Here is a 13,861-nt window from a genome sequence, read left to right as displayed (position 1 = left end):
TTGTCATACTTTAAAGAACTTGAAAAAAATAGTACTTTGTTTTTTATGGAATCAGGAAAAACCTCAAATAGCAAATACATTACTCAGAAATAAGAACAAATCATTAAAAAAAAAAAAAAAGAAAGAAGAACAAATCAGGAAGTATTGCATTACCAGACTTCAGGCTATACTATAAATCTATAGTGATCAAAACAGCATGGTACTAGCACAAAAACAGAGCAGTAGATTTATGGAACACAACAGAGAACCATGAGATGAACCCAGCTACTTATCGTCATTTGATCTTCAACAAGCCTATCAAAAATACTCAGTGGGGGAAAGACTCCGTATTTAACACATGGTGCTGGGTGAACAGGCTGGCGACCTGTATAAGACTGAAACTGGACCCCCACCTTTCACCATTAAGAAAATTGATTCTCACTGGATAAAAGATTTAAACTTAAGACATGAAACTATAAAAATACTAGAAGAGAGTACAGGGAAAACACTTGAAGAAATTGGCCTGGGAGAATATTTTATTAGGAGGACCCCCGGTCAATTGAAACAACACCAAAAATCCATTACTGGGCTCTGATCAAACTAAAAAGCTTTTGCACAGCCAAGAGCACAGTAAGCAAAGCAAACAGACAACCTTCAGAATGGGAGATTTTTGCAGGTTATGCTTCTGACAGGGGTCTGATAGCTAGAATCTACAGAGAACTCAAACTAATCAACAAGAAAAAAATAAATAACCCCATTTCTATGTGGGCAAGAGACTTCAACAGAAACTTCTCTGATGAAGACAGGCACATAGCCTACAAACACATGCAAAAATGCTCATTATCCTTAATCATCAGAGAAATGCAAATCAAAACCACTTTGAGATATCATCTAACTCCAGTAAGATTAGCCCACATCACAAAACCCCAAAACTACAGATGTTGGCATGAATGCGGAGAGAAGGGAACGCTTCTACACTGCTGGTGGGAATGCAAGCTAATACGACCGTTTTAGAAAGAAGTTTGGAGAATACTCAAGGAACTAAAAGTAGACCTACGGTTCGATCCTGCAATTCCTCGACCCAGATGATCAAAAATTATTTTACAACAAAGACATTTGCACCAGAATGTTTATTGCAGCCCAATTCATAATAGCCAAGACATGGAAACAGCCCAAGTACCCATCAACCCATGAATGGATTAACAAATTGTGGTGTGCATACACCATGGAATACTATGCAGCCATAAAAAAGATGGAGACGTTACATTTTTTAATGTTTACCTGGATTGGATGGAGCTGGAACATATTCTTCTTAGTAAAGTATCTCAAGAATGGGGAAAAATGTATCCAATGTACTCAATACTACTATGAAATCAATATATAGCCACCTATACACTCATACAAATGGTAAAACAAAACTATAGTCCAGAAAGTAGAAGGGAAGAGGAGAGAGAGAGGAGGGGAGGAGGGATATGAGAGGAGGGAGATTATTTGGGGGGACCTCACCTAATGTGCATGACACAATGGTACATTTCAAAACTATTAAGAAGTAGGTATAATTATGATGGATGTGCTACTTAGTTCAATGTAAGCATTTCACATTGTATATAAAAGCAGTACCCTGAACCCCATAAATGCATCAATGTAGAAAGTTATGATTTAATAAAAAATTAAAACCTCAAAGGCAATTACAGCAACAACAAAAGTAAATCAATAGGACTTGATTAAATTAAAAATTTTCTGCATAGCAAGAAAATTACCAACAGAGCAAATAGACAATTTAAAGAATGGGAGAAAATACAAACTATACATCAAAAAAAAAAAAAAAAAAAGGCTAATATCCGGAATATACAAAGAACTCAATCAAATCACAAGGAAAAAAACAACCCTATCAAAATGTGGGCAAAAGACATGAACAGAAATGGCCAACAATCATGAATAAAAGGTTCAATATGACTAATAATCAGGGAAATACAAATTAAAACTACAATGAGATATCATCTTACCCTAAGAGAAGACTCTTAGTAAAAAGTCCACAAACAGTAGATGCTGTTGTGAATGTAAAAAAACACTTACTATATAGTCCCACTGTTGGTGGGATTGCATCTTAGTACAACTTCTATGGAAAATAGTCTGGAGATTTCTCAAAACTAATCGTTAACCTATCATTCTGTCTAGCAATCCTACTAGTATGTAACTACCCAAAGGAAAAGAAGTCATGTTATCAAAAAGACACCTGCTCTTGGGTGTTTATCACAGCACAATTAACAATCTCCAAGATGTAGAATCAACCTCAGTGCCAATCAACACATAAATGGATTACTCGACTGTGGTGTATGTGTGCCTTGGAATACTATTCAGCCATAAAGAAAGAGGGAAATTTCATATCTTTTGTATTTTACCTGGATCAATCTGGAGAACATCCTAAGTAAAATAATGCAAGAATGGAAAAGCAAGTATCCAATGTACTCAATATTAGTATGAAACTAGTATAGGTGAACAACTACATGGCTGCATGAAAGAGCAGCACATTTAAATTCAGGAAGAGAGAAAGGAGAGGGGGGAAGGAATGTGGTAAGCTCTCATCTATCAAATACAATACAGAGGTAAATGGCACACCTCCCAGGTGAAGGGCTTGCAACTTGGACTTTACCTAACAGCGCAAACAGTGTGACTTAACTATATACCTTATATTAATCTGAAATTTTAAAAAAGATTAATTTAATTATATCTACTTCACCCCACTGTTACAAGATTTAAACGTGATAAATTATTAGAAAGTGAAAAAAAAAAAAAAGAAAAGAGATAAAACATCCCAGAGGAGATGATACGATGAAAGCCTTAAAAGTAAGCAAGATATCATAGCAAATCCAACAACAGTATAGACATATGAAAATGTATGGCATGTTTAAGGAAACACGAAGCAGTTCAATGGAAATTAAAGTGTAAGAATAGTATAAAAATAAACTATTGGCGAGAATAATATACAGGATAGTATAAAACTCTAAGCTCAGCTAAAGATGAGGGCTATTCTATTTCCATCATTATCATTGTCCTTAGCACACAAAAGGTACACAACAAATATTTATTGAATAAATTAATTCATAAAGGACAGGGACAACTCTGTTTAGAATGCCATACTGAGTTTGCCTTTTATTCCAAAGAGTGATAGGAAATGATTTAAGGTATTTAGCCAGGTATTATTGTAAACAGAAATATATCTTTAGAAAGATAATTCTAGTAGAAATATGAATATAAAATGAAAAGGGAAGAGACCAATGCCAGAGAAATATAGGATTATGACAGTAAGCCAGATAAGCAATGAGGAGAATTTCCATTACAACAAAGACAATGGAAAAGGTCAATGAACAACACATTCAGAAAGCAATCAAACCCTGCTGAGAGAAAGGCCACTAGACTCAGCCTGTGCTTATGATCTGTGTTAGTCTCATTAACCTTATACAGTAGGTATAATAAAAGAATAAGATGTGTTTATAAGAAGTTAGGGATGGCACTAGTAAAGATACATAGGAGAGCATACAAAAAGCAGCAGCAGCTATAGTCCTATGAAGTGTAATAAGTAACTACCTGTCACACGTGGGTATTTAACTTTACTTTAAAATGTTTAAATTTAGTTTCTCAGTCACAGAGGCCACATTTCAAGGGCTCAATTGCTCCATGCAACTGTTAGACAGTGCAGACTTACAGAAAATTTCTATCACTGCAGAAAGTTCTATAGGACAGTGCTGCTGGGAACAAATAGGACCCATGCGGGAGATGAAATGTTTCACATTGTGAATCCGAATTAGTGTTTGTTTTACTTTTCTCTGTGCGGAGACCAGAAAACAGGAATTTAATTCCCTGAGTTTCTCAAGTACATCATTATCTCCAGCAGCAAGGTCATCACAGAAGTACTAACTTGTACATGGCTTCCACGCCTGCTTTGGCAGAAGCACTTGGTACCACGAAACCTGATCCAGTCTCAGCATAGATGGTAGTAATAGCAAGAAATGCTGCTCCTGAAATTTTAAAAAGATACAATTGATTAACAATACAGCTATCCTGTTTCCCCGAAAATAAGACAGTGTCTTATTTTAAGGTGTGCTCCCAAAGATGTGCTAGGTCTTATTTTCAGGGGATGTCTTATCTTATCTTATTTTTGGAGGATGTCTTATTTTCGGGGAAACAGGGTATATCAATTCACATTAGGAAAACATGATTTATAAGAATAGGATCTGATTCAAAAGGGCATTAACAAAAACAGAAGCACTTTTTTAAACTTTACTAGCTCCAAGTTAATGAAAAAGTAATCTAAGAAAATTAACTATTTCTCTTTCATATTGACTATAGCAAAGATAATTACTGTGGAGTATGTTTACCAAGGAGTACTATTCAGCCATAAGAAAAGATAGAGACTTTACATAATTTGTGTTTACCTGGATGGAGTTGAAATACATTCTTCTTCTTAAAGTATCTCAGGAATGGAAAAAGTGTATCTAATGTACTCAATACTATTATGAAACCAAAATATAACAACTACATGCCCACAAGAAAGATAAAGCACAAATATAGTCTAGTAAAGGGGGGAGGGAAGAGACAGGGGAGGAGGAGGAAAGGAGGGCGACTGGTGGGATCCACCTAAAGTGCACCATGTGAGGGTGTTCAGCACACCTCCTGGGTGAAAGGCTCAACTACAACCTGCACTTTACCTTAAAAAACATTTGTACCCTCATATTAATTTGAAATAAAAAAAATTAAATTTAAAAAAAGAAATATAAACTTTTAAAAATTGCCATAACTTGCTATTAATCTTGCTGTCTCTTAGGGTGGCTCAGTCTATACTAATTTCCCTGACCTAGAAAGTCAATACAAAGGCTCAAATCTCAGAAGTACGCCCTAGAACATCAGCTGGACAAGATTCCTATTAACTAAGTACCAATTAAACAAGAATAAATGAGAATTAAAACTAAATAATTAAGGTCTTCTGCCTCAAGCCATGATGGACTTATCCTTCCACTGCAGATATAAAGAAAAGTAAGATGTACAATACAATTATTTTCTGCTATTGTGCAGCAGGTAGGGAAAGGCAGTGATTCCCTGAGAGATGGAAAAATGAATGAAATGAGCCCTAAGATCATCCCAGATTTTTGCCTAATAAGAAAATGGAAAGCACAAAAATATAAAATACAACATCTAAAGCAAAGGATTCAATATCTGAGATAAAAATTAAACACATTAGCTTAGCTGCAGGAAAAACAATCCATGAACTTGAAAACACAGCAATATAATATCCAAAATGAAGGACAGAGGAGTAAACAACTGAGAAAAGAAAACAGCAGCGCCTCAGTGACCTGTGGAACAAATCTCAAATTTTACTACATGTATAAGTAGAGTCTCAGAGGAAGAAAAAGTACTTGGAGGACAAAACATTTCCAAATTAGGTAAAAACTATTACTTACAGAGAGCAAAAGAAATCCCAAGCAGAATGAGCAGGGGGAAAACTCAAGACATGCCATAATCAATAACTTAACATCAATGATACATAAAAATCTTAGCAGCTAAACAAAAATATAAACAATGTAAATATGGGAATAAAGCAATTTTTCTTTGACTTCTCATAAGAAATGTACAGTAGAAAGCAATGGAATGGTATCTTGAAGGTACTGAAATAAAAACTTGTCAACTCTGTAATTCTGTATCCAGCAAAAATATCCTTCAAAAGTAAAGGTGATATTTTTGAATAAACAAAAGCTATGAGAAGTCACTGCTATCAGCCCTGCACCATAATAAATGTTAAAGAGCATTCTTCAGGCTAAATGAAAATGATAGTAGACAAAAGCTCAGATCATCAAAAGAAAGTCTTATATCAGAAACAGTAGATATGTAGGCAAATATAACACATTTTTTCTTGTTTTCTAAATTTCTTTTTAAAATAACTGACCATATAAAGATACACTAAAAAGTGGCAATGTTGTACAGTAATCAACAGTACCTGGGTCACAGTAGGTTCTTCATTAACTAACTGAATGAATGAAAGCTTAAAGGAATAATCTTTAGCTCCTGTGAAATCAGTGATTTTCTACTTCTTACTTAATCACAACAGTAGATAAGACAATACTCTTGAGTTTAACATTTCCAAAAGGATCAAACACATTTACATATTTCACAAAACAGGGCCTCCTTTAAGAAATTTAACTTTGAAGGACTGCAAGGAAAGTCTTTGGAAGAATATTCAGTTCAGTTTTTTCTCTCTTTCACATATTTAGTTTCTCTTTCTCTCAGTATTTTCCACAGTAGAAATAAAACTCAGCACATCCTGGAAAACATGGGGGTGGAGGAGGGGGCAGGAGCATCATTTTGAGGATATGAAAAGTAAGAATGGTTATGTTAGTCATTCTGGTAACTCCTTTTATATTTCAAACTCAGCCTTTCAGATCTATGAAAATTACTTTGCTTCTAAAATCTTACTCTGTGAAAGAGGAGGTATGTAGAACACTAGTGGGCTTTATTACAGAACATTGAAACAGATGTTAACTGCATCATTCTTGCAGCAAAATTATTTTTAAAACTACTTTAAGAGTGACAATTACTTACACAAAGAATATGCTCCAATAGAAAGTGCACTAACTTCCAATAAAGATTCAGCAGATAATGTTTCTCCAAGAGTGGGAGAGGAGTTCGACTATTCTAATGTAACTTAGATGCTTTTTTTCTTAACCTAAAAAATCTGTATAGCCCACTGCTTAGAATGAAGATACTGCTAATTTTGGTTCTCCCTGAGTATAAACAAAAGGTAAAAAATTTAAATTGCTGTTCTAATAGGATTTATGCTGGACAGTGTAATAATTAACAGCTGGACTTCAAAAAATGAACAGTGGGTCTAAAAGCTCAAGTTAGTTACAGATATGTTTTTTCTTCTTGTAGGAAGGCCAATTATTTCTATTAGAATAATTGCCCATGGAAGAGGTGTGTAAAAGGCAAGTTCTAATAGCCCAGTGCAGACAAGAGAAAGGAATCTATGTTATTTGATGAAGTTAAGAAAATAGAGAAAGGAAGCAACAAACAAAATAAATATTATGCTAACCCACCCATTATTTTAACGTGGGGGAAAATAGTTAACAAAGAAATATTAAAAACCACGCTATCAAAAAATCCAAAATGTGTACATGCATGATTCAATTTCAAAATAAGACTTAAACGCTCTAAAATCTGATTTACATACACATAATGAAAATTAAAAGAATTAGTGAACAATTTTACTTCTAATGTCCAACAGAGGTACAGTAGTACAGTAAAAGACATCTGGGCACAAATGCTGATTACACTATTCACACAGACTAGCCATGTAGGCAAGTCTCATCTCTACTCTGAGCCCTAGATTTACTACTTAAAAAATAATAAAATAGGGATTGTCCAGCAAATGTCATTAAATTCTAAGGATTACTTGTTAATTCATTGTTGCTGTGGTTTCTACCTATTACTGCTCTTCTGAGCCTTCGTGCAAAAAGCCTCATTTGGCAAGTCATAATATCCAGCTTTTTAATCACCATCTGTAACTAAAATAGATGTTTATTTTATTTATTTATCTATGTATTTTGATTCAGGGTCTCACTCTATCACCTAGGCTAGAGTGCAGTAGAACCATCAAATCACTGAGACCTCAAATTCCAGGGTGCAAGTGACCCTCCCTCAAGCCTCCCAAGTAGCTGGGCCTATAAGCAGACACCACCACACCCAGCTAATTTTTTTTTTTAATTTTTGTAGAGATGAGTTCTCACTCTATTGCTCAGGCTGTTCTCAAGCTCTTGGCCTCCCAAAGTCCTAGGATTATATCCATGAACCACCATACCCAGCCAAAAAAGGATGTTATCCTTGACTTCACAGCTCAACTGCCACTTTCACTGAAATTTGACTTCTGGTTTCAAACCTACAAATTCATCTGTACCCAAATTTCAAATCCAATATCTGCCATCATCCTGTAGATCTGAATATCCAGGTAGATAACATCATAAATCCTACAGGTCTATGATGTCCCCATCCCATCGACCTTCATTGCCAGCCACAACCTGACCTTCGCAGTCATTCCAAATCACTGAATAGAGAGAGTGCCTACGCTCTGGACTCTGTCCTTCCACTTCTCTCCCCCTCTCATACTGTCCATGATCTTTTAGACTTCATTATAAAGTAGGGGTGCTTTTTTTCTCCCATCTTCTTTAGCTTATTCCTTCCTAGTCTAATTTGAGTATCTACAGCCTAGACTATCATGTGAATTAATCACTCAATTCCTAGCCACTATATTGTCTCAAGATATGAGAGAATTCTCTCCATAACTCTTCACACCATAGCTGCCTTCTACATTCTCGCACAGAGGCAGTTTAATACTGCTACAAACTGTAGGTGAATGCCATTGGAAGGATGAGTCTACCCAGGCTCTCAATGGAACCTGTCAACTCTTTCATATGCAGAGTAAGCCTCTGTGCCTGTGTTTCTGACTCACAGCTCCGGAGGCTAAACTAGTCCTTCACTGGTTGTCTCTTCTTTCTCCTTCCTCCTTAGCACCTCTCTTCCTTGGGCCCTCCCCTCAGTCATTAATCAGGCTCCAGTATCCACTCTATGTCTCTTCCTCTTTTTTTTTTTCTCTTAACAATTTTTTTTTTATAAATCATAACTGTCCTTCAGTTTAACTATACCCATCTCTGAGGATAAATCCATGTCCCTCAGTCTCCTCCCAACCTCTCCAGGCATTATACGCTGCACATAAGCACTGCTGAACTCCTTGTACTTCTTAAACACAGAACTGACCTATTGTTTGTAGCTTGAACTCTTCCATTGTTATCGCTGGCAATTAATCTTACTGACAATCATGGCAGTAGAAACTTCTCAGTCTTTTTGATGAGGGCACAGAGGAAACTTATCTCCCGGTCATCTTTCAATGAGAACCCAAATTAAAAACTAAAAATCATCGATGCATTTAAAGTTGCATAAAAGAGAAATATATAATTTAAAAATGTAGGATGATGCATAAAAGAATATTACCTACTAAGTAAACATTTTAGTCATTTGCATCCACCATGTAGGCTGCAATTTGCAAGTTTAATTACAATAAGTGATACCAAGGCTCTGGTTTTTCTAATCCATTTTAATCATAGCCAAAATTTCAAATACTTGATGGTCCCCTTATAAAAGGGGGTGGTAAAAATATACTTTTCTTGGAGAAAACATTTTCTTTAATAACTAACATTTATTGAGTATTTAGACTAGTCTGACTCAAGCACTGCTCTCAACCCTTTACAGACACTAGCTCATTTAATCATTGCAGTAATCCTAGGAGGAAGGCTTTCTTATTAACATTTTACAGAAGAGATTGAGGCACAGTGAAGACCTGTCCAGGTTCACAGAACTAATAAGAGATGTCACCAGGATAGGAACTAGGCTTCAGAGCCTACACTTTTAAACAATAAGTAAAGCAGCCTCACCAAGGAATTTCCAATTACATTCTTAACAAGAAAAAAAAAAAAAAGATTCCTTTCCAAAATTCCCATATCACCTTACCTTTATACTATCTTTACAAAACACCGAACTAAGGTGCTTAGTTGCTCCAAGAAATCTTTTATCAAACTAGCAAGATAACTCTAACAAAAAAGGATACTAATGCTGCCATAATAAATTTCAACTGATTACTAAAAATGTGTTTTAAACAAAACTGAAGACAATACAAAGAAATGTAACTATATAGTTCTTGACACTTTAAAATCAAAACAACATACACCTTGCAATCACAGTCCTGATAAATAAGAAAACCACCTCCTTCTGTTCTACTCTTCCTGCTTCTGAAACAAGGTGCATTTGCCTCCATCCTAGTTGATCATTCAAATGACTGGTCTTTTCTCTCTAAGGGTAAAGCTGAAGGACAAAACTGAAGGAAGTATTAAATACATCCTCAACTCAATTTTCCTTTGTAGGTGTCTAGAGTGTTTCCTTGGATAAACAAAGCACCACCTTTGTGTGCAATGTTAACCACCTCTGTGTTTAGTATTAAGTTTGGAAATGGTGGAGAAAGAAGTGAGTGGAAATGGGAAAGGTTCTGCAGGTGGGTCAGAGGAATGGTTTCTGACAGATAAAAGGATTTCTAATCTTGATGGGAAATTTTGAAACAGTAAAAAAATGAAATGTGTTTTTAAATGCCAAAGTATGCATTATAGGCTTGGCACAGGAATCTTTCATCGAGGAGTGGGACTAAAGCTGGAAATGAAGATTCTGTATGGTGGAAAGAATGATTTTAGTCAGAATGTGCGGAATAGGGCACTCAAAAGCATGGTTGTTATGAATGGACAGGAGATGGAGAGGCTGACGGTGCCTCATTATGGTGGATGATGAAGAGTAACGGGTCAAGTACAGTACGTATGGATTTGAAAAAAGAATGTTTTGAAATTTATTTTTGCATTTAAAGTTCTCCTCAGTTATGAGGAGAGAAGCAAGATGGTTAAAAACATTTTCTGATAATTTAACTGAATTGCAAAACAGTATAAAGTATTTTACAACTTAGTTCATTGTTGCCAAGGCCTCGTTTATCCTTCTCTTCCTCCACCACAAGGCCTCTGGTAAGATGACCGCAGGTAGTTTCAGTAAGACTATACTATCCACAATTCCTTTTATAGACATTTCTTACTTACTTCCTTTTCCCCCTTCATATTACATGACGAACCTGCCTAGATAATGAATTTTCACTCTTTCCCTTTCCTTGGGGTGCTACTGAAAATCCCTTACTTTACATTCCCTGGAGCTCTTAAAATTATTTCAGTCAAACTCTTAAATTAGCTGGGCTACCATGTGTTCTTTAACATGAAGAAGCACATGTACATTGGTAAAGAAATCTATAGTTTTCATGAGGCTTTTACTGTTAACACCTTCTTCTGTTATTAAATATTAAGGATTTATTATCAAATCTATTTTGCAGAAATAGAAATCTGAGTTACAGTAAAAATACTATGACTCACTAACTGTCCAAGTATCAGGTATAAAGTAGGAGACTGACCATGATTATAACAAAGTCACAGTCGTTTCTTTTTCCCTGCTACTCCACCTTATCAATCATTGATATTAATAGTAATAGTTAACACTAGGCATTTAATAAACCATAGTTTCTCATCTGTAAATGTAAGTACTGAAAACACTTAGTTCATATATTAAAAAAAAGAATAACTGTGCATCAGTTTCAACCCAGATCTATGAAGAGAGATAAAATAGCACTTACCTTAGACAGTCATAAAAATATTAAAGTTAATAAATATTTAGCACTTAGAACAATACCTCATATAGAAGAAACACTCAATAAATGTTAGCTGTTAAAAATAAAGAATAAAGGAAGGAAGAAGTGAAGGGAAGAAGAAAGGAGGTGAGGAGTTTAACAAGGTAAAACAGGAAGGAAGGGAAGATGAAATAAGAGAGGAAGGAAAATTTGCTTAAAATTAGGGCATGTCCTTAAAGAATAATGCTTCACATTCTAATATGCTTCTACATTCTAACACCTGTTATGTCATATACCTTTATTTAATAATTATAAAAGTTTTAGCAATCACGATAGAATTCTCATATGGTCTCATATAGAATTCTAGACTTCTGGTATAAAGTAATCCATGTGATTCAAATGCCAAAGATAGTTCAAATCAAGTATACCATCTGGGTTGCCTGTCATATATTGTTTTAATTGATACACGTAAAAGAATCAAAGAGGAAATGTTTCAATTTTTTTAAATGGAATCTAAATGTCTAAAAGACAATAATAGATAAAAGGCTAACATTTTTACTTGAATGTTAAATAATTTAAGATTGTTTTAAAAATTTAAATATGGAGAGTATCATACTGTGTCGAATACTTAATATGTCTTTGATGGTGACACAAGAGATAGTCGTTGGGTTTAGCTTAACTGTAACATCAGTAATATAAAGTATTATTCCCACAAACTGCATGTTTGCATCTCTCCCCCACAACTCATATGTTGAAACCCTGATCCCCAATGATGGTACTTGGATGTGGGACTTCTGGCAGGTAACTGGGGGTGATGTAGGGCATGAGGTTGAAGCCCCTATGATTGGATAGATGCCTTTTTAAAGAGATGTGGAGAGACCAGCCTGAGCAAAAGTGAAACCCCATCGCTAAAAATTAGCTGGGCATTGTGGTGGGCACCTATAGTCCCAGCTACTTGGGAGGCTGAGACAAGAGAATCGCTTGAGCCAAGAGTTTGAGGTTGCTGTGAGCTCTGATGCTACAGCATTCTATAGTAGGCAAGAAGGTGAGATTCTGTCTTAAGCTTAAATCTTTTAACCATTGAGAATCAATTTTTGTTAATGGTGAAAGGTGGGGGGTCCTGTTTCAGTCTTCTACAGGTCGCCAGCCAGTTCGCCCAGCACCATTTGTTAAATAGGGAGTCTTTCCCCCACTTTATGTTTTTGATAGGCTTAGCAAAGATCAAATGATAATAAGTGGTTCAGTTCATCTCTTGGTTCTCTATTCTGTTCCATAAATCTACCTCTCTGTTTTTGTGCCAGTGCCATGCTGCTTTGATCATTACAGATTTATAGTATAGCCTGAAGTCTGGTAATATGATACCTCCTACTTTGTTTTTATTTCTGAGCAATGTATTGGCTATTCGAGGTATTTTCCATATAACACAAAGCATTATTTTGTCAAGCTCTTGAAAGTATAACAATGGTACTTTAATAGGGATTGCATTAAATCTGTAGATTGCTTTGGGTAGCACAGACATTTTAACAATGTTGATTATTCCCAGCTGTGAGCATGGTATGTTTTTCCATTTGTTAACATCTTCAGCTATTTATTTTCTGAGTTTCATAATTCTTTTTATAGAGATATTTCATGTCCTTTGTTAGGTAAATTCCCAGCTATTTCATCTTCTTTGGGACTACTGTAAAAGGAATAGAGTTCTTGACTGTATTTTCTGCTTGACTATTGTTAGTATATATAAAAGCTACTGATTTATAAAAATGGATTCTGTATCCTGAGACACTGCTGTATTCCTTGATCACTTCTAAGAATTTTGTAGTTGAGTCCCTGGGATTTTCCAGGTATAGGATCATATCATCTGCGAAGAGTGAGAGGTTGATCTCCTCTGACCCCATGTGAATACCCTTGATCACCTTCTCTTGCTTGATTGCGATGGCTAAGACTTCCATTACTATGTTGAATAGCAGTGGAGACAGTGGGCATCCTTGCCTAGTTCCTGATCTGGGTGGAAATGTTTCAATTTTACTCCATTCAGTATTATATTGATCATGAAACTATAAAAATACTAGAAGAGAGCGCAGGAAAAATGTTGAAGAACTGGGAGAATATTTTATAAGGAGGACTCCCTGGGCAATTGAAGCAATACCAAAAATATATTACTGGGATCTGATTAATCTAATAAACTGCTACATAACGAAAAGCATAGTAAGTAAAGCAAACCTTCAGAATGGGAGAAGATATTTGCAGGTTATGCTTCCAACGAAGGTCTAATAACTGGAATCCATAGAGAACTCAAACTAATCAATAAGAACAAATCACCCCATTTCTAAGTGGGCAAGAGTCTTGACCAGAAACTTCACTGAAGAAGACAAGTGCATGGTCTACAAACACATGAAAAAAATGCTCATCATCCTCAATCATCAGAGAAATGCCAAATCAAAACCACTTTGAGATATCATCTAACTCCAGTAAGATTAGCCCACATCACAAAATCCCAAAACCACAAATGTTGGTGTGGATGAGGCCAGAAGGGAACGTTTCTACACTGCTGGTGAGAATGCAAGCTAATACGGCCTTTTTGGAAAGAAATTTGTAGAATACTCAAGGAACTAAAAGTAGACCTACCGTTCAATCCTG

General features: G+C 35.6%; 1 protein-coding gene across 2 annotated transcripts in view; it reads right to left on the bottom strand.

Annotated features, from left to right (window-relative positions):
• DECR1 (2,4-dienoyl-CoA reductase 1) overlaps window positions 1-13,861 on the bottom strand; it is a 52,869-nt gene that overhangs the window by 11,688 nt on the left and 27,320 nt on the right. For both annotated transcript variants that reach the window (XM_053558536.1, XM_053558537.1), the window contains exon 6: window positions 3,899-3,998. In XM_053558536.1, coding sequence (XP_053414511.1) covers window positions 3,899-3,998 — 100 coding nt within the window. The remainder of the gene's footprint in view (window positions 1-3,898; window positions 3,999-13,861) is intronic.

The sequence above is a fragment of the Nycticebus coucang genome, chromosome 13 (assembly GCF_027406575.1).
Source record: "Nycticebus coucang isolate mNycCou1 chromosome 13, mNycCou1.pri, whole genome shotgun sequence".
Taxonomy (NCBI): Eukaryota; Metazoa; Chordata; class Mammalia; order Primates; family Lorisidae; genus Nycticebus; species Nycticebus coucang.
Note: the sequence above shows the minus strand (reverse complement) of the source record. Positions and strands in the feature narration are given on the sequence as shown.